Below are 20,565 nucleotides of genomic sequence, written 5' to 3'. Positions count from 1 at the left end.
AATTTGATGTGACCTGATATGAGCGAAAGTTTAAGAACCCCTTGAACCATTTTAGGACATTGCCTCCGATTCCAAAATATTCAAGAATGTGTAATAGGATTCCGTGGTCAACCATATCAAAGGCACTTGACATCAGTGGTGTTCCTAGGGGGGCGGACACCCGGGGCGGTGCCCCGCCCCCCCGGATGCAGCACCCCCCCCAATGCAGCGCAGACCCCCCCGGGTGCACGCCACTGGGGGGGGTGCTGCAGCGCGCGCCTGCTCAGAGTTCCCTGACTTTGCGCATTCGCTGCAGCTCCCTCTGACCCGGAACAGGAAGTAACCTGTTCCAGGGCAGAGCAGAGGGAGCTGCAGCGAACGCGCGAAATCAGCGATCTCAGAGCAGGCGCACGCCGCGGCACCCCCCAGCGGCGTGCACCCGGGGCGGACCACCCCAACGCCCCCCCCCCCTTGGTATGCCACTGCTTGACATGTCAAATTGTAAGAGGAGTATATTGGTGCCGGTTGCGATCATTTGTTTAAATTTGGTCATTAGGGTAATTAATACTGTTTCTGTGCTGTGATTTGATCGGAATCCTGATTGGGCATCATGCAGTATGGAGAACTTGTTGAGATAGTTTGTGAGTTGTTTGGTTACCATCCCTTCAGTTATTTTGGTTATTAGTGGTATAGATGCTACTGGTCTGTAGTTAGTTATTTCGCTTGCATTTTTCTTTGTGTCTTTGGGTATTGGGGTGAGTAAAATTTTTCCTTTTTCCTTTGGGAAAAGTCCGTTTTGTAGCATGAAGTTCACGTGGTTCGTTAGGTCTATTATGAATTGTTGAGGAGCTGATTTCATGAGGATGTTTGGGCAGATATCTAGTTTGCATTGGGATTTGGCGAATCTTTTGAGCGTTTTAGAGATGAGGTCCTCTGACAGTAATTCGAATTCTGTCCAGATCCTGTCTGCTGTATATTCCATTTTCTGGATCTAGACAGTTTAGGAGTGTTGCGTATTCAATAGGGCTGGTGGGTATTTTAAGTCGTAATTGTATGATTTTCTCCTTGAAGTATTTCACGAGGTCGTTGACCCCTGGTGTGTCTTTGCTGTTATTTGTAACTGGTGTGGTGTCTAGCAATTTATTTACAAGGTAGAAGAGTTTCTGTGTGTCTTTGTGTGCAAAGAGCTCCTAGCTCTCAGAGAATGAGTCCGTTCTCTTGAGGCTAGAGTAACAGACTTGGAGGAGCTGAGGGAGACAGAGAGGTACATAGAGGAGACCTACAGGGACGTTGTAGAGAAGTCCCACCTCCATTCTGTCCCCTGTGCTGTCTTGGAGGAGGGAGGTCTCCTAAAAAGGGAGCATCACCCTGGTGAAGTAGGAAGTAATCCTGAAGTAGGGACCTCTCCACCAGAGGATGCAATATCCTCTTACACTGAGGATATGACTTCAGGAACTTCTGCCCAGGACAGAAGGGTTAGGGTAACTGCTGAAATTGGTGATTCAATCATTAGGCATGTAGATGCCTAGGTGACTGGTGGACATGAGAATCGCCTGGTTACTTGCCTGCCTGGTGCAAAGGTGGTGACCCTCACACATCACCTAGATAGGATTTTAGATAGTACTGGGGAGGAGCCAGCTGTCTTGGTACATGTGGGTACCAATGATATAGAAAAATGTGGAAGGGAGGCTCTGGAAGCCAAATTTAGTCTTTTAGGTAGAAAGCTGAAATCCAGATCCTCCAGGATAGCATTTTTAGAAAAGATCCCCATTCTACGAGCAGGACCCAAGAGGCACGCAGAGCTCCAAATTCTCAAAGCATGGTTGAGACAATGGTACAGGGATGAGGGATATAGATTTGTTAGGTACTGGGCAATATTCTGGGAGCCTAGTCCAAAAGGATAGACTCCACCTTAACTGGGATGGAACCAGGCTGCTGGCACTATCATTTAAAAAGGAGATAAAGCAGTTTTAAAACTAAAATGGGGGTAGGGGGAAGCCAACAGTCACCCATGGGCACATGGTTCGGTGTGGCGTGTCTTGGAAGGATTATTATTGAAACAGGACATTTAGGGAATCCCAATAGATAGGTCTCAACAATAGTGAAAGAAAGCCATGAGTGTTTAAGGGGAGAACAGAGTATGCACATTATCCCCGTTAACTTCTAAGCAGCTTGTAGATGCAAGGAAAAAAAAGAATTTGAAGTGTCTGTATACAAATGCTAGAAGCCTAAAAAATAAGATGGGAGAGTTGGAGTATATAGCCCTAAATGAAGAGGTAGATATAACGGCATCTCATGGACCTGGTGGACGGAGGACAATCAATGGGATGCTGTGGTAACTGGGTACAAATTATATCACAGTGATAGAGTGGATCAAATTGGGGGGGGGGGGGGGTTGAGTTATAAGTTAAAAAGGGGGTTGAGTCAAACAAAATAAATATTCTACATGAAACAGATAGCTCAGAAATTAATTAGACTTGGAAATCAATATATGGAAGTTGAAGTTTGAAAGAACATTGAGAATGAAATTTGTTTCTTTTCTAAAAACAATGTAGTGTCTTCAGGATGTAGTAACAGGGTTAAGATTTATGGTAGGAAATCCCAGAAAAAAAGGAATTCTATTTTCAACTCAGGAAAAAGAGGAGCTAGAATAAATTGGCTAGTACACAGGTATCTAACCTTCCAAAACAGTTACGTCTTCTTCAAATTTCATTTTTTTTTCAAGACATACCAGGTTTGCATTTGTATGACACTATCAGATACTTGTGGGTTCCTGGACAGGGATCCATCCCAAACATTCGACTGTTTATGGAGAAGTGGCATGAGCGTTGGTCCTGGCATTCATCTAGCACTTTCTAGAAAAGAAAACAAAACATTGCAGAAATGTTGTTGGTCAAGACAAAGCTTAGAGATCAGATTTCCCCTATTTTGCAGATATTCTCTAAAGCTTAGCACAAGTTATCTGCCACAAGACCCATTATATTATTATGGGCCCTGCTGCAGATAATATGTACTAATCTTTAGTAAAAGACCCCCTTGATTATCTAGGGCTCTGTTTACTAAGCTACACTACAGACATGTTAGCATTTTTAGCACACGCTAAGCATTAGTGCGTGCTAACTGTGTAGATGCCCATAATATTCCTATGGGCGTCTACAAGGTCAGCATGTGCTAATTTTTAACAAGCGCTGTTCACAACATTGCCTATGATTCAGGCATACTTTTATAACAACGGTCTTTTTAAAGACCATTATAACCAATCTTCGCCATTTTCTTGGCTTTCTTTCTCATATCAAGCATAGAGACTCCTGATGTAGGCCTTTTGGCCGAAACACAACGTTGTGTCGAGTCATTTTATTATTTAATAAACTTTGCTTCGTTTTTACTACTGCTGTGGTCCGGGAGTCTTTGGGAATCCTGGTTTACATTCCCACTTCCCTCTGCTTTTGAGTTGCTCCGTGGGACTTCTTGAGTTCTCCACGCTCGTGGATTCTCTTTAGATTTAAGACAGAACACTGAACAACCTTATCCTATCGGCAAAATGGTGGAACAATATACCATGACAATAAGATCAATATCGGAGTACAGAATTTTCTATAAGTAGTTGAAGACTCACCTATTCAGAAAATACATATTAGGGAATGATGGATAATGTATACAGTACCCCAAAAAACCCCAACTACAACTGTTATGACCCTAAAATGTAAGAATGTTTTTCTTCTTGAAATGTGTCGAGTCTAAAATGTAACAAAGTACTAGATGTCTTAATGTAAGTCACACTGAACTCAGTCTGGGAATGCTTGTGACTAATAAGAAATAAAGGGCCCCTTTTGCTAAGCAGTGGTAAGCCCAAAGTGGGCTTACTGCTCGCTGAACAGGAAGTACCGCCGGGCTACCACAGGAGCCCGTCGGTACTTCCCAACCCTAGTGCAAGACCACTTCTAGAAGCCACAGTAGCTATTTTTAAGCCAGAACTGCAAGGTGCAAGAGCGAGTGGGCATCGTTCCTGCCTGTTGGACCCCTTACACCATTGATGGTACTAAAGGTAGGCCCAGGAGGTGGCCTATGAGGTGGAAAGGTGGTGGGGTCTGGCTGGAGGACCATGATCTCTTTGTGGGGGAGGGAAGGAGGGCATATAGGAGTTGGAAGGGTCAGAGGACCTGTTTCCTCTTATTCAGGCCCTAGTGATATTCAGGCAGTTCCCGCATAAGTTTCTTATGCTGGTCCCAGCTGAAAATAGGCCAAGAACATATTGGGGCCTAATTAATATTGACTGGTATATCCACAAAAATGCTATAGCACCTTATTGAAAACCCAGATTCATGAGCGAACCTAGGATCTCTGGTCCTGGAAAATAAATTATGATATTTCTTTAATAAGTGATAAATGGCGTCTTTGGAATCACCTCACTCTAAGTACACAAGTATCTCTATACTGGAACAGACTGAAGGCCATCAAGCTCAGTATCCTGTTTCCAACAGGACCAATCCAGTTCCAAATACCTGACAAGATCCCCCAAAAGTATAACAGATTTCATGCTGCGAATAAGCAGTAGATTTTCCCAGCTCCACCTTAATAACAGCTTGTGGACTTTACTTTAGAAACTTGTCTAAACCTTATTTAAATTCTTGTGCTAACTGCTTTTACCACATTATCTGGCAACAAATCCCAGAGCTTGTTCCTAGCAGGGGCGTATCTGCGTGGGGCCACAGGGGCCTGGGCCCCCGCAGATTTCGCCCTGGACCCCCCTACTGCCACCGTGGGTACCTTTGCTGGCGGGGGACCCCAACCCCCACCAGCCGAGGTCCGCTTCCTCCTGCCGCTGCGAGGTTTTTTAAGTTCATCGGGACTCGTCCTCCATCACTCTGTGCTGCTGTTCAAAGAAGCTGCTAGCTGAATGCAGTTTCGGACTGAGTCTGACGTCGCTGCTGCACGTTGTACATGAGTCTGACGTCCTGCACGTACAATGTGCAGCAGCGACGTCAGACTCAGTCCGAAACTGCATTCAGCTAGCAGCTTCTTTGAACAGCAGCACAGAGTGACGGAGGACGAATCCCGATGAACTTAAAAAACCTCGCAGCGGCAGGAGGAAGCGGACCTCGGCTGGTGGGGGTTGGGGTCCCCCACCAGCAAAGGTACCCACGGCGGCGGGGAGGGGGGGTCGGAAATGGCGGCGGCGGCTGGGGGGAGGCTATAATGTGCCCCCTCACTCTGGCTTCAGCCCCCGCTACCACCGACTTTCAGATACGCCCCTGGTTCCTAGCAATTGAAAACAAAATATTGAACCACAAGCCCCAGAGGCAGCAATGCAATTAGAGGATTCCCACTCAGCTTAGAGCTTTTAACTTTGTACAGTGATTTCCCATGTCACAGACTTTCACTTCAATGAGCCATAGTAGCTTCCCTTAGTTCTTGTACATTTCTAATTCTGCTAGATCTGTTTTGAGATGCAGTGACCATCATTGCACATAATATTTGAGGTGTCTATGGAATATCCTGTTAATTCACGTGACTTTGAAGGCATAAAGACCACTTGAGAATGTTAAAACTTTTCTGCAAGTGCAAGCATACGCATTTACATCTGCTATTATCAATTCATTAGCAGTATTAAATGTGTTTTTATAACAAGCTGAATCTTTTAAAACAAAAAAATATAAAAATATAAAACATTCTCGTCACCAGACTCCTTAAAACGTTTGAAAAATTACATATTTTAATATTTTATTCAAAAAGACCAAATGCTAGTTGGCACAGCCCGTATGCTAGCGAATTGGAAAATGCAGATTCACCTTGTTAAAATTCAACAGGAAATAAAATAAGCCAATCTGAATGGATGGTGGCCTCTCAAGGTTGGGTTTCCCCACAACTTTATCAAAACATTATCAGTATCTAGAAGGAATCCATTCTTGTATGCAACAAAAATAATCTATAATACTCAAAATAGGTATAAGCCTCTTCTATTTGTTTAGTAAATTCAATCCGCAAAGCCACTGAGTTTAAAGTTATTAATTCATTTATTTGTTCTTAGATTGGACACTTCTCTGTGGCATAGCTTTTGTCATTCCATAAGTGCATAGTGGGCTGGTTGAAGTACCCCAGAAGTAAGGGTTGCCTGCTTCTTTTGTCTTGGAACTGTGTAGCATGGTCCAATTTCATCATATTAATTCAAGGCAGCATAACACAATGTACATGTTTGTGATTTCCTATGATTCCCAAGATTATATGATTAGCTCAATAACCTTGATGCAACCTGCATTTTGATGGCAAGACAGAATCTGTATCAAGAAGAAACCATTTAACCCCTAATTCTATATATGGCACTGAAAATTACATGTGCAAATTTGGACATGTGCCCAATTTGAATGCACAATTTAATTGCATAACGAGCCAATTAGCACTGATAATTGGGCACTAATAATTATTAGTGATAATAGGCAATAATTAAAATTTATGCTGGCATCTTTTAGTTGCTATTCTACAAACATGCATGGGTAAAGTTTTACATGCGGATTGAAAAAGGGGGCGTGACCATGGGAGGGCCATGGGTGTGTCAAGGGCATTCCTGGAATTTGTGCACAGCGTAACAGAATTAGAAGATCCATGCCTAATTTAGGCATGAGGATTTACACCAAGTTTCAGTTGGTGTAAATCCTTTCATCCAAAATTGGGCGTGGATCCCAACACCAAATGCTAGCCTATAAACGATGGCTAACTCATAGAGCTGTTTATAGCATAGCACTTAGCACTCATTTTTTTGGGTGCTGATTTTTCAGTGCCATATGCAGGATTTAGGGCATCTTTTACAAAGGCTCGCTAGTGTTTTTAGCATGTGTTAATGATTAGTGTGCGATAAATGCTAAAGACACCCACAGGAATGGGTATCTCTAGCGTTTAGCACATGCTTATTTTTAGCGTGCACTAAAAAACTTTAGCGCACCTTTGTAAAAGACCCACTTAGTCCTTAATGAACCTGCATATCTACTCCCATCTAGATGTTCTTTGAGAGGTTTAAACGTGCAGCCCTCTCCACCTTTGAGTCCTGTTCTTTCCCTTTTTTCAAATGACCTTGAATGATAATATTCTTTAATCTGTGTCTATTGTCTAAACATAGAAACAGAGATTAATGAAGGCAGATGAAGACCATATGGCCTATCCAGTCTGTCTATCCATGCCATCTACTTCCTTTCCCTTAGATATCCTATGTACTTGTCCCAAGCTTTCTTGAAATCAGATAAAGTTATCTAGTAGAATCACTATTTTCTTCACCCTGAATCCACTACTGGGTTTCTTGCTTTGGGTTTTTTTGGGGGGGTTGGGGGGGTTACCTGCATAACTGTTGGGGAAACACATATGGTGTCCTCAATGGAATGATTTCTGGGACTTGGACAAAGATTTTGGCTGGAAACTCTGCGCCCATAAAATGCAGACAGGATACTGATAGAAGTCTTGTGAGGGCATGTGATTCCCAACTGCTCCCCATCACAGGCATGAGCTGTATGGTTCTTTAGTACTTTTTGCAGGTAACCTGTGGAAATAAACAGGAAGTTAGGAAGAGCAAGCTCACCGAATCATTTTACAGGACATGGTGTTGACAGAACTCTTCATGAGTTAGACTTGCATACAACAGAAGCAGTACATGCAAATCTACCCTTTGATATTCATTGTGGATATCCTGATAACTGACTGGATAGGGTTTCCTCAGGACAGCTGTGGGAACCACTGGTTTAAAGTAGTCAGCTGATGCCATGTTCTCTGAATAGGCAGATCCTGGGTTTACCTTCTCTATCATGCTTAGATTTGTAGTGTTGAATTCACTAATATAAGTGGGACTGCGAGCCCATTTATGCGGTGGAGAGAGAGAACTGATTGTGGTCATGTATATACCTAATTTTGATGTAGTAATATGGTGGCTTGAGACTGGAGCATTATATATAATATAGGGCTGCACCTCAATTCAAAATTGTAATTAATCGTGATTAAAAGTTTTAACCATGCGATTAATCAAATAAAGCATTCCCCTCACATCTCCTCCTGTACAGTGCACAATATAGACAACAGAAATAAATTCCCTAAACTGACATAATTCAATTACTAAACTGAAAATAAAATCATTTTTCTTACCTTTATTGTCTGGAGATTTTATTTTTCTAAATATCTTGCTCCCTGCCTCTGGTTCTGCTTCCCTCTGTCTGTGCTCTTAACTCTGCTTCTCAGGCCCCTTTTCTCTCCTCTTTCTTCTTCATATCCTGCCCTATATCCATCTTTCACATTCAGCATTCTTCCATTTCTCTTCCTCCTCAAATCTGTCTAATTTCCATCTCTTCCCCTCCTCTCCATGGGGCACCATCTCCTCCTGTCTCTCATCCCTTCTCTTCCCTTCCCCTCTCCTCCCCCTGCACTCAGGCATCTGACTCCTGCACACTGCTGCTTCTCTCATTCTCCCTCCCCCCAACCTTCCAAGTTTCTCCACAGTCTGTCTAGACAAAGGCTGTTTCACTCTAGCTGGGAGCAGCGTTGCCAGATGGGCGGTTTTCCCGCCCAATTGGGTGGTTTTCCACAACCCGCCGCGGGAAACTTTTGCCCACGGCAGGTTGCGGTTTTTTGGGCTGGTTTTGGTTTTTTTGTGCGGGTTTTGGGGCGGTTTTTTGGCCGGCGGGGGGGGGGGGGGGGGGGGGGCTAATGGCGACAGAGGCGGGGTTTGTGACGTTTTGGAATGTATTGTTGCTTTTACATCTTTGGGGGGGGGAGGGGTGAAGGATGGGAAAGGGTCAGTGACCACTAGGGGAGTAAGGGGAGTCATGCCTTAATCCCGCCAGTGGTTATTTGGTCACTTAGGGCACCTTTTTGTGACTTAGTCGTGATTGAAACCAGTGGCGTAGCCACAGGTGGGCTTGGGTGGGCCAGGGCCCACCCATTTATGGCTCAGGCCCACCCAACAGTAGCACATGTTTAGTGGTAACTGGTGGGAATCCCAAGCTCCGCCAGCTGAAGATTTCCCCCTGATGGTAACAAAAATGCTACTCTCCACAACACCGGCACCTTTGCATGCTCAGTTTTCAGTGCATGCCTGCTGCCAAGGTGGAAAGAAGCGTTTTTCCACTAGCTGAGATAATTTTTTTTTTTGGAGGGAGGGAGAACACTTGGTGCCCACCCAATTCTTGCCTAGGCCCACCCAAAATCTGTTGTCTGGCTACGCCCCTGATTGAAACCGGTCTAGACCATAACGTCTTTTAGCCCTGGACATTTTGCTTTGTTCCATTATGGCAGAAAAACGTCCAAGTCCTGCCCCCAAAATGCCCCTGACATGCCCCAACACACCCCTTTGTGAATTGGACGCACTACATATGAACTGCATAGAAAAATGTGATAAAAATGGGTTTTGAAAATAATGATTTGGACATTTTGGCAAAAAAAAAAAAATCCATCTGCCGCTTTGTGCCACTTTTTGGATGTTTTTCTGTTTTGAAAATGAGCCCCTTAATCTGTCATCTTTTCTTCCTATGGTCTAGATTGTCCTGCAGTGCTGGAAACAGCACTTTGTCCCTCATCCAGAGAGACAACTTCAGTGTGCACAGTGATCAGTACATCAAATCACCTCCTTTCGTTTAGTTTTAAACATTGTTGACGTGGTCACCCAATTAAGGGGTTCTTTTACTAAGCTGCGGGAAAAAGGACCCTGCTATAGAAGCGGGGGGGGGGGGGCTGTTTTTCCTGTGCAACAGGGCCCTTCTTTCCGCAGCTGGTAAGAGCCCCCCCCACCCTGAAAAAATAGCCACATGGTGAGATAACTCTTACCTTATGGCCATGCTGCAGGGATCCCTTACTGCCACCCACTGAGGTGGCGATAAGAGTTTCGCATTAACCTGGTGGTAACTGGGCAGTGTATGGCGATGCCCGATTACTGCCAGGTTATCAACATGCAAGCCCCTTCCAAGGGTTTTCTTTTTCCCCTGGAAATGGCGTACGCTTGGGACGGGACTACTGCCAGCAGCTGCGTTGGGCCAGCAGTAGTCCTGGAAGAGTGAGCGGTAAGCCCACGTTGGGCTTACCGCCGCTCTATAAAAGGCCCCTTAAAGAAGAAAATGTTTTGTTAGGCAAGGCAAACATTGTTAAAAGATCTGGATTGTGACATGAGATCTATTAAGCATTTCTGAAGAGCTTAATTATACATTTTCTACTTCAGATCTTGCAAAAGAAACAAAGACATGAATCTAACTTCTTGGGAAGTGCTGCTTTTCTGCTGGGTTTCATGCTGGGCCCTGCTGCAGATAATTCCAGCTAAGCTTTGGTAAAAGACCCCTTTTGGGAACAAATGGAAACCAGGAGCTAGGCAAGGTCCCAGCACACTTCTCAGGTTTTATTTTGACATTCAGTAATAATGACAGTTGGGGGGAGGGAGATACAGGAAGCACAATAATTCACTCTTGTCCTTTTTTTTCTTTGAAAATCGATCTCTCAAAAATTAAAATGTTATAATTGCCCAAAAATACAGATTCAAGTATATTTTTAGTTCACAGTGACCTGTAAAAGGCCCAGATACTGTTGGAAGAGGACAGTTAGACAGTTCTAAGCAGCCTGATTTATTCTATGACCCCACTTATTTCTCCACATCTGTACCAGCCTCCATAACACAATCACCCCATTTAATTCCAACTGTCTTATGAATATCAACCCTTTGTTGCCAGTAGTGAGGACTCCTTTGTGCTAAATGCCTCATTAACGTAAAGGACAATTTTATTTCTTCGTCTGTGAAATATACCACCAATATTGCCACCCCAAAATTATGTTTCTTCAGTTTTATGCAACAAATGTGACAATGTTTAACCCTTTTCCATTATTTTTTTGTTGTTGAGGGTATAAAAAAAAAAACTTCTATCATTTTACAACAGTATTCTCTTAATGCTTTAATTAATTCAGTAGCTTACTGTCAGAAAGATGAAAGAATATTTTACAGTTTCTCCACCCAGAGAATAGCAGAAGAAAATTGAAACAAGCTCCCACTGATCGTATTTGTAGCCATTGAGGGAGTAATTATAGTGGATTTAAACTGCATAGCAGTGTGGAGGACACAGTAAAGAAGATTGTGTCCCAATTGGTTAAGCACTACTATTGATACTGCAGCTATTTGTGTGACTGTTATCAAGCTACGCTTCAAAACCTAAGGTAGTGGACATCTTTGAATTTTCTCACCTTCGAACACTGGGCTTGTTGAACTACTTTGGAGTGCACAGTGCCATCTACAAGCTATGACAAATTAGACATCATTTCTACCTATAGGTGACGTGGCGAGCCTAAATTTGTTTATGATAATAAGCTTGGGACTGCTACATATCTTTATGCAGTGGCTGACGTATTTGATATATGTCCACCCTGCTATATGATGTGATTTTATATAGTGTATATGAGGTGTGAATGAGATTGAGTGCAAGTGATAGGTTGATAGGATAATATTATTATAAGAGTTTTTGATATGTTAAACATTTAATAAAGATTGAATTGTTTTGATATGTACTTTACGGCTGCATGATAGTTTATAATAGTTAATGAAAACTTATAGTCCACCGATCTCAGAGATATAGGCTTTGGTGAATTCTCAAAATGAAAGAATGTGCACATTTCTGCTTTGAAATTTTCTCTGAGGACTCAATAAATTTACACCTACACCTCCTCTTTCTCATACACACTTTTCCTGGGTGAAGTTTCAGGCGCACACATTCAAAATTTTCAAAGTATGTACGTAGACACAAGCCATTCTTCAACCCTGTCCAAGGAATGCTTTTTCTCTGCAATTAAACTTATCTGCATACAGGCTGAATGTGCCAAGCTTTGGGGGTCTTTTACTAAGGTGTGCTCACATTTTTAGTGTGCGCTAAAATTGGGCACATGCTAAACGTTAAAGACGTCCATAGGAATGCATTGGCATCTCTAATGTTTAGCATGTGCCCAATTTTAGCGCGCTCTAAAAACGTGAGTGCACCTTTTTAAAAGGGGGTCATTGGGTCCCATTTACAAAGGCACGCTAGTGTTTTTAGCATGTGCTTACCGTGTAGATGCCCATAGGAATATTATAGACATCTACACGGTTATCACATGCTAAAAATGCTTGCGAGCCTTTGTAAACAGGGCCCTTTATGTACATATCAGGCATGCAATTTTATGAAATCCTATTTCTGTTCATAAACTATTGCTTTACCTGCTTTTGAAAATTGCATTTATAGAAAGTAATGTTCAGAAGTATGTACAGTAAATGCTTCATAATCAGAAACAGCCTGTGACAAGTCACCCATCCAGTCGGGATGTGCATTCATTTGAAACGATGTTTCCCATGTTGGTTTGTGTCATTTTTTTGCCCAGAATGAAGGCGACTCTACCCCCCAAGTGATTTGACTGGTTATGGGTTTTCAAACTTGGCAAAGTGGGTTTAGTTTTGCTCTGGACTTTATTTCTGATTTATTTCAGAGACCTTCAATCCTCCAGCTAGGCAATGGTAGTCACTTGAATGGTTGTACCTGGAAACCAGGATCAGAAGCAACAAACAGGAGAAGCCTCTATGATGAATCCACAAAGCACAAGAGGAGTAAAGGCTGACCACAGACTAAACCAACTCGAGAGATGGTGCTGAGAAAACGCTTTAATCGTTGTTCAAAGGACCCAACATGGTCCGTGTTTTGACACACCAAGGCATCTGCCTCAGGGGTCACAAATGGTATTCACTGAGTACACAGTTTAAATAAAGTTGTTACCAAAGGTGCACTCTGTGAAATTAAAAACAAATTTCCTCCAAATACAAACTCGGAGAGAAACCCAACAGCATGGTGGCAAGAAAACACTGCTTGTGTGTTTTCTTGTCGCCATGCTGTTGGGTTTTTCTCCTTCGAGTGACCCCTGAGGCAGACACCTTGGTGTGTCAAAACACAGACCAAAGAAATTGAAAATTTAAGTAAAGTTGTATTGATTGAACAACAGGGAGTACGTTAGGGCTTGGTTAAGTGTTTGTACTTTGTTTGAAAGTTTTCCCATTATTAGTTAATAAAAACACAGACCATGTCAGGTCCTTTGAACAAACAATAAAGGGTTTTCTCAACACCATCTCCCGAATTGGTTTAGTCTGTGGTCAGCCTTTACTCCTCTTGTGCTGAGTCACTCGAATGGGGCATCTTGGGATGACTTTCATAATATTTCTAAAAAATTAATTAGAGCTACATTACACAGTGCTACTTTATCAGAATATTGTAAAAAGGAATACATACCTCGAGGCCTGAGGATTATAAAACCCCCTAAAAAAAAGTTTGAAGATGATAAGGCGTTTTTATTTAAATGGGTTTCAGTCTTAAATAAATGTTCACTAGATTTGATGGTTTTGATTATTGAGAGAACCAGAATAGTTACTGAATTGATCTAGCAGGAGTTAGACTGTAAATTAGTTGAATTAAAACAGTCATTTGACAAGGAAGAATTTGATAAACAACACAAAGGTATACAAAAGAAAATTGACCAGTTCATACTTAAGTTGTAAAAGTTTAAAATTAAGAAATTTAAGTGTGATGAGTCTGATTACAGCAAGGAATCCATCTGCAGTTGGATGTTAACATCAGAGACTAATAAACCCCACTGGGTGGCTTTTGAGAAATCTGACTCCTCAGATGAATCCTTATCAGGATCAGATGACGGGTTTTTAGAAAGAAGTTCCAGAAAGAATCAAAGGAAAAGAGGGAGATCCAAAAACAAACATCAACAGAGACATACAAACACATGATCGATCGCAGAAAGGCAATCCACAGACAGAAAGGCAATAGCAGTGCTTAATATCTCTAGATATAGGCTGATGAAGGCTGAATTATCAGTATTGAATAAAGGCCTGTCCTTTGTACCAGCTCAACATATTCAGTTTTTTGAAACAAGAATAGCTATTGAGAGATTTCTTTCATACATTTGAAGGAATATTTTATTCAATATCTGACAGAAACAGAAAGTTTTGGTTGTTAGAAATCGTCACGACGGGTTCCACCTAGTTTGGGTTTGAGCAGTTATAAAGAATTAGTATTAAGAGATTTGAAGTATTTCTCTCAGAAGAAGCTTTAACAACCATCTAACTGCACTATAGTAGAAAGAAAGGCATTACAAAGTTTATATATAGTAACCTGGACATCCGGATCTGCCGTGCGGACAAAGGCGGAACTGTAGTATTTCTAAACCTGGATGACTAAGAGAGGAAAGACAACATTCACTTATCTATAGAACCAAGCTCTGACCTTACTCCAATGTTGTAAAAGATCATCAAAGAAATTACTCAATATGGTCTCAACAGGAGATATTAGACTAAACATGAGTTTCAGTTCTTGAACACAGTAGATCCAAGAGTGCTGTTTTTTTTACATTCTGCCTAAAATTAATAGACTTTAACTAGCCCTCTTGGAAGGCCCTTTGTTTCTAGTAAGGGTTCTGTGCTGAAGTCCTTGTCAGTCTAGGTTGATGTTTTCTTGAGGCCCTTGGTTGCTATGGCTTTCTTTTACTTGCAACACATTTTATGACAAAGTTGCAAGAGATCATTGAGGTTTCTAAGGTCACCTACCTAGATACACTGGATGTGAAATCCTTATCTATATATATAAAAGGCACCACTGAAGCCTCCAGCCGGAAGTGTGAAGCGCCAGAGATATCCGGTTTCCCCATGAGTGAAGGAAAACAGCACAGCAGGAAATCCCACGAAACTGTGAAGGACTCAGAGGGGGAAGGGGAGAGAGATGCCGTCACTCTCTCTGTAACAAAAACACAGAACAGCAGGAAACAACACTGAAGGACTGGACTCGGAGGGGGAGGGGGAGGGAGAGAGGGCAGAGGGCAGGGACACACACACTCCCACATGCACACTCTGAAGAAAACCTTGCTAGCCCCCGTTTCATTTGCATCAGAAACGGGGTTTTTTTTTACTAGTATGCTATAATTCCTCAATCTGAGGCAATTTCAGTAATCACAAGATTTCTTGAGCAAACTGCTTATAATAGAAGGGTCCCACTGAAATCATTGTAGAACTAATGGCTCTGGCAATGCAGAAAACTTATTTCTGATACCACAGCCATTTTTTTCAGCAGGTAGCTATGGGAGCAATCCCATGGCCCCCTCAGCTGCCAATTTGTTCATGCGGCACTTTGAAAACATATGGGTTAGAATGAACCCTTTTTCAGTGAATGTTAGGAGCTGGTTGCATATCATGAGTGATATTTTTGTGGCATGGACAGGCACTGAAGAAACTCTTTTAGAATTTCACACCTGGCTAAACACTTGCCATCAGAAAATTCAATTCAGCATTACCTATCATGCTCACCAGCTTTCCTTCCTGGATGTGTTAATAACCAAAGAAGGCTACAGATAGGAATCCTTTCCTTGCCTTTTCCAGTAGCCACCTTCCTACATTAAAGCACAGTTTGCCATTTTCCCAATTTTTAAGATATTACTGATGAGTCTGCTCGGAAATAACAGAATTTAAATTCAAGCACAGAACGTCCATTAGATAGAGAGTATCCTCAATTAATTGTGTACAAAGCTTTTAAGCAAGCAAGATTTTAAAACATAGGATCTATGATTTGAGCAGAGCACTAGAGATGATCTTCAGCAAGCTCTTATTTGTGTACTGAGATGCTCTCTGGGCATTGAGAAAGTAGTGGGCATCCATAGAAAACATTGGTAAGTTCTTGCATCCAACCTGTTTTTTTAGGAAGGATTTTAAAAGGTTGCCTACAGATGGCACTGTAATTTGAAGGAATTATTAAGGGGCCCTTTTACAAAGGCACGCTGAAAAATGGCCTGCGGTAGTGTAGGCGCGTGTTTTGGGTGCACGCAGAATCATTTTTCAGTGCACCTGTAAAAAATGCCTTTTTAAACTTTTTGCCGCAAATGGACGTGCGGCAAAATGAAAATAGCCGCAGGTCCATTTTGGGTCTGAGACCTTACCACCAGCCTTTGACCTAGTGGTAAGGTCTCACGCGGTAACTGGGCGGTAATAGTTTATGTGCATAAAACGCAGATTACCGCCCACGTGCCAGAAAATAAAAATATTTTCCAATGCACGTAGTGGACGCACATCAAAATGAAATTACCACAAGGGCCACGCGGTAGCTGGGTGGTAACTCAAAAATGATGAACGTTGGGCATGCATAGGCTTGGTAAAAGGGCTCCTAAGCCCTTCTGATGTAAGCAGGCAGACCCTTCTGAAAAGCTGTCTGGCAATCACCACCAATGTAATCAATGCTCTGTCTGTGGTATTACCCTGGAATTAGATGCTTGGTTTATTGATCCTGTTTCTAATAGAAGATTTCCTTTAAAACACACATCTGCTTGTAAGACTGGTTTTGTCATATATGCGGTGCTCTGTCCATGACCAAAAGTATATATAGGAAAGATCTGTCTTTTTAAGACATGTATGATGGAACACAAAAGCTGATTAAAACACAATAGGTTGCAGGCTCCCCTTGTTCAACATTGTTTAGAATATGGACATGTTTATTCTACATTACGCTGGTGTGTGGTAGAACATATAGCTGCAGATGTTCAAAATCAACACAAAACCCTTTTACAACGTGAGCAGTTCTGGGTATTCACCCTAGCGAGCAAAGAACCAAATGGGTTGAATCAAAAACTAGAGTGGAATAGTTTCTAATAAAGAGATTACGGTAATTCTGAGAGCTAGTGCACAAGTGAAATAGAAGAGCTTTCAGTAAAGGAATTATGGTAATACCGTGCATGCACTGCACACAGGATATGACATCATATCATGGGTCTATTTAAACACTTCAAAATGCCCTGCCCCATATTTTGGAAGGAAACTGACACTATTTTAAAGTGGTGCAATTTTAAGCATGTAGTAAGTTTGGCACATATGGTTATTTATGTGGTTAAGCAAGAAGGTAGTGGTTTAGGTTTATTTTTTTGTTGTTCAATGAATGCAGCAATTGCTAGGTTGGTCCCTGTAATCCCTGAAGCAGAAGTTTAGTTAAGTGCTAGCCACAGTCAGTAGGAACAAGTCTTCAGTTAAAACAGATAAGTTATGTTTTGGTTTCTTATGGAATTTTCACTGCAATTTCTGCATTGTACAAAGCTGAGTGTGAATTACTTCATAGGCATAAAAAACCCTCCATAAATAGTTGCTCATAAGCCTTGCTACAATTTACTGCTGAAGGTGGGGCTCTGAGGCTTTTTCCTCCATTTTATTGTCTAATTTTCACTTTAGCTCTGTCTCTGCATTGTGGTATTGAGCATAATGAATGCGAGTAAATTAATAGGCCCTGTCCAGCTTGCTTTATGATGACATTGGGAGAATTTTGTTGGTATTTAGTTTGTTTATTCTTTCCCTTCCTCTTTAGTTATATTAGAAGGTTTATACCCGTGACAAAAAGTGTGCACTCTTTCTCACACTTTGCTGCCTAATCTCGCTTCACAATATCATTGGTAATGCATGCTTTTTCCCCGTGCACACACTATTGGGAAAGAGGGCACACTCTTCCAAGAGTGCACACTTGTGAAAAGTGTGCCCAGTTTCCCAAAAGTGTGCATTCTTCATAAACATTTGGACGAATGTGCACTAGTAACAATATTGTCAACTGGGATGAGGCATCAGTGTGAGGAAGGAACTAGACAGATGGGGAGAACAGAGAAGTAATAATACCTATCAACTGTGAGCAGAGACCACCACCCAAGATTTTGATTGATGTAGTACATAAGTAATGCCAAACTGGGAAAAGACCGAGGGTCCATCGAGCCCAGCATCCTGTCCCCGACAGCGGCCAATCCAGGCCAAGGGCACCTGGCGAGCTTCCCAAACGTAAAAACATTCTATACATGTTATTCTTGGAATTGTGAATTTTTCCCAAGTCCATTTAGTAGTGGTTTATGGGCTTGTCCTTTAGGAAACCGTCTAGCCCCTTTTAAAACTCTGCTAAGCTAACTGCCTTCACCACGTTCTCCGGCAACGAATTCCAAGTTTAATTATGCGTTGGGTGAAGAAACCTTTTCTCCGATTTGTTTTAAATTTACTACACAGTAGTTTCATCGCATGCCCCCTAGTCCTAGTATTTTTGGAAAGCGTGAACAGACGCTTCACATCCACCTGTTTCACTCCACTCATTATTTTATATACCTCTATCATGTCTCCCCTCAGCCTTCTCTTCTCCAAGCTGAAAAGCCCTAGCCTCCTAAGTCTTTCTTCATAGGGAAGTCGTCCCATCCCCGCTATCATTTTAGTCGCCCTTCGCTGCACCTTTTCCAATTCTGCTATATCTTTCTTGAGATGCGGCAACCAGAACTGAACACAATACTCAAGGTGCGGTCGCACCATGGAGCGATAAAAAAGGCATTATAACTTCCTCACACCTGTTTTCCATACCTTTCCTAATAATACCCAACATTCTATTCGCTTTCCTAGCCACAGCAGCACACTGAGCAGAAGGTTTCAGTGTATTATCGACGATGACACCCAGATCCCTTTCTTGGTCCGTAACTCCTAACGTGGAACCTTCCCCACATGCATCACCTTGCACTTGCTCACATTAAACGTCATCTGCCATTTAGCCGCCCAGTCTCCCAGTCTCATCACTTCCCCACCCTGACCAAAAATGACCCTATAGAACACATAGTTTAACATCATACTTTAAATTAATATTTTAATTTTGTTATCACTTAAGTAACCGCAACACAACTTTGCTCCACTGCCAAGTGCATGGTGCATTATAAAGTAATACAAAATCCTGCAAAAACACCAGTCAGATAACAGACCTGCCATAGCATAACAGCACTGCCAGGACCCAAACAGCACCGACCTTACTAATGGAAAGGCAGTACTACAATTATATCAGGATCTAGAACACCCATACGTCTCTTGTTGCTGAAACAGAACAAGGACTGCTGCAGATTCTTAGAGAGAAACTACATGCCGCAGAATCCTTCATCTCGTCACAAATGAAAAACACAGACAGAGCCCCAAAGCAAATATAGAACAAGGGACCACAAATTACAGGTAGAACTATGAAAACAAAAACTAAACTGTAAACCCCAAGAAGATAGTGTGTCTGCACTGGAAATACAGAAATGCATTTTCCTCTTCTACTGAGCAAAACATTAGAAATGAACATTACTCAAAGCCAATCTCAACTTTAAATGGCTAAATTCTTGTGAGAAGTATAGACACTGAGCTCAACATGAACCATAATTATTATCTACTACACTGTCCTAAATATTTGTTGTAATATCGGAGGAAAAGAATGCAGAAGCTTTTTAGCTTCTCGGCTTGAAAAACGCAGCTGGTATTTAGTCCTGTTGTTGAGCTGCTTTGTTGTCAGAAAAACCTCCATGTGACTTTACTTAAATTTACTTGTAACTTATTTATGTATTTTTTTGTTTTTGTTTTCTTGTAATTTATAACTAGAACACATTAAGGAGGGCAACTTAACTTTCCATCACTGTCAGCTCAACTTGTTCCTTCAGGACCTATGCAGCTAAATAATGTTGCCAATCAGAGTCGCCAAACCTTAGGCCTCCTGCCAGCAAACTCACTGACAGTCTTAGTGTTTTAGTTATAATTGCAAGAAAACTAGAAATAGTGGGTATAATTTGAATAAGTACATTATAGGTAAATTTAAATAGTCACACAGAGGTTATTCTGACTGATTTATTGATGTTTGATACCAACATACACAGGATCACATTTTTTTTTTTTTTGTGAGAAGCGCAGTGTGCTTTAACCATAGCATTTCTGTATGCAGAATTTATTCTATCTTCAATGAAGGTGTATAAGTATATTCTCACTGACATTGATTGATTATGAGATAAAGTTTTCAGATCAAACTCCTGATGAAGGCTTTTTAGCCGAAACACGAATTTGTGTTGTCGTTCCCTCAACATAATAAAATATTACACCTGTACACGACCATCATTTGGACTCCTTTTTTGTCACCTTTGCTGTTATTTTCTTTTGTTAGCACTTATTCTATACCAGTGTCTGGGCAACCAGATTGCATTATAGAATATTGTTGTAAACTCCATATCTACACACTCACGTGCATCAAGCAACATGCACAACTTACAGTATTCTCTAAGTTGTTGTGGGAGACATGCCCTCATCCCACCTTGCTCCACCCATGTGTCCTCCTCCTTCTTAAGGATTCCACATATGTATGCCCTTATCGGACAACCCTTATAGGACATTTGCACATGTAAGTGGCACTGTTTGCTGCTTTTACAAGTGCAGGGCACGTGTAAGTGCAAATGTCCTTTACACTTTCCATTGCCTCAGCTACAAACTTAGATTTTTAGCCCTCCAGGAACATAGAAATATACACGATACCTGAATGTAACATTATCTTGAACTGCTACTAAAAAGAAAAAGCATGAGCCAAATCCAAATCCCCCTTCCTGCTGCTCCTCCTGTGCCCTTTCTCAGGCTGGTCCCCCTAGGTATACCACTGGCTCTTTAGTAATCCCCCATGTCATTATTTGTGACTCACCTGAAAACTCAGGGGCAGCGTTCAGCAAAGTCAGTAGACAAGAGAACACCAACACTGTTCCCAGAATAAAGGCTGTTGAAGTTGTAGCCAT

At 41.8% G+C, this 20,565-nt stretch overlaps 1 protein-coding gene across 1 annotated transcript in view; it reads right to left on the bottom strand.

Moving 5' to 3' along the window:
• Positions 1 to 20,565, bottom strand: part of LOC115474994 (protein eva-1 homolog C-like) — a 41,294-nt gene extending 20,729 nt beyond the window's left edge. Inside the window, exons 1-3 of the mRNA XM_030210735.1 lie at positions 20,475 to 20,565; positions 7,305 to 7,504; positions 2,711 to 2,834 (exon numbers count right to left, since the gene is read on the bottom strand). Of these exons, the coding sequence (XP_030066595.1) occupies positions 2,711 to 2,834; positions 7,305 to 7,504; positions 20,475 to 20,565 (415 nt within the window). The remainder of the gene's footprint in view (positions 1 to 2,710; positions 2,835 to 7,304; positions 7,505 to 20,474) is intronic.

Source organism: Microcaecilia unicolor, chromosome 7 (genome assembly GCF_901765095.1).
Source record: "Microcaecilia unicolor chromosome 7, aMicUni1.1, whole genome shotgun sequence".
NCBI lineage: Eukaryota > Metazoa > Chordata > Amphibia > Gymnophiona > Siphonopidae > Microcaecilia > Microcaecilia unicolor.
This window is presented reverse-complemented; position numbering and strand designations above follow the sequence as displayed.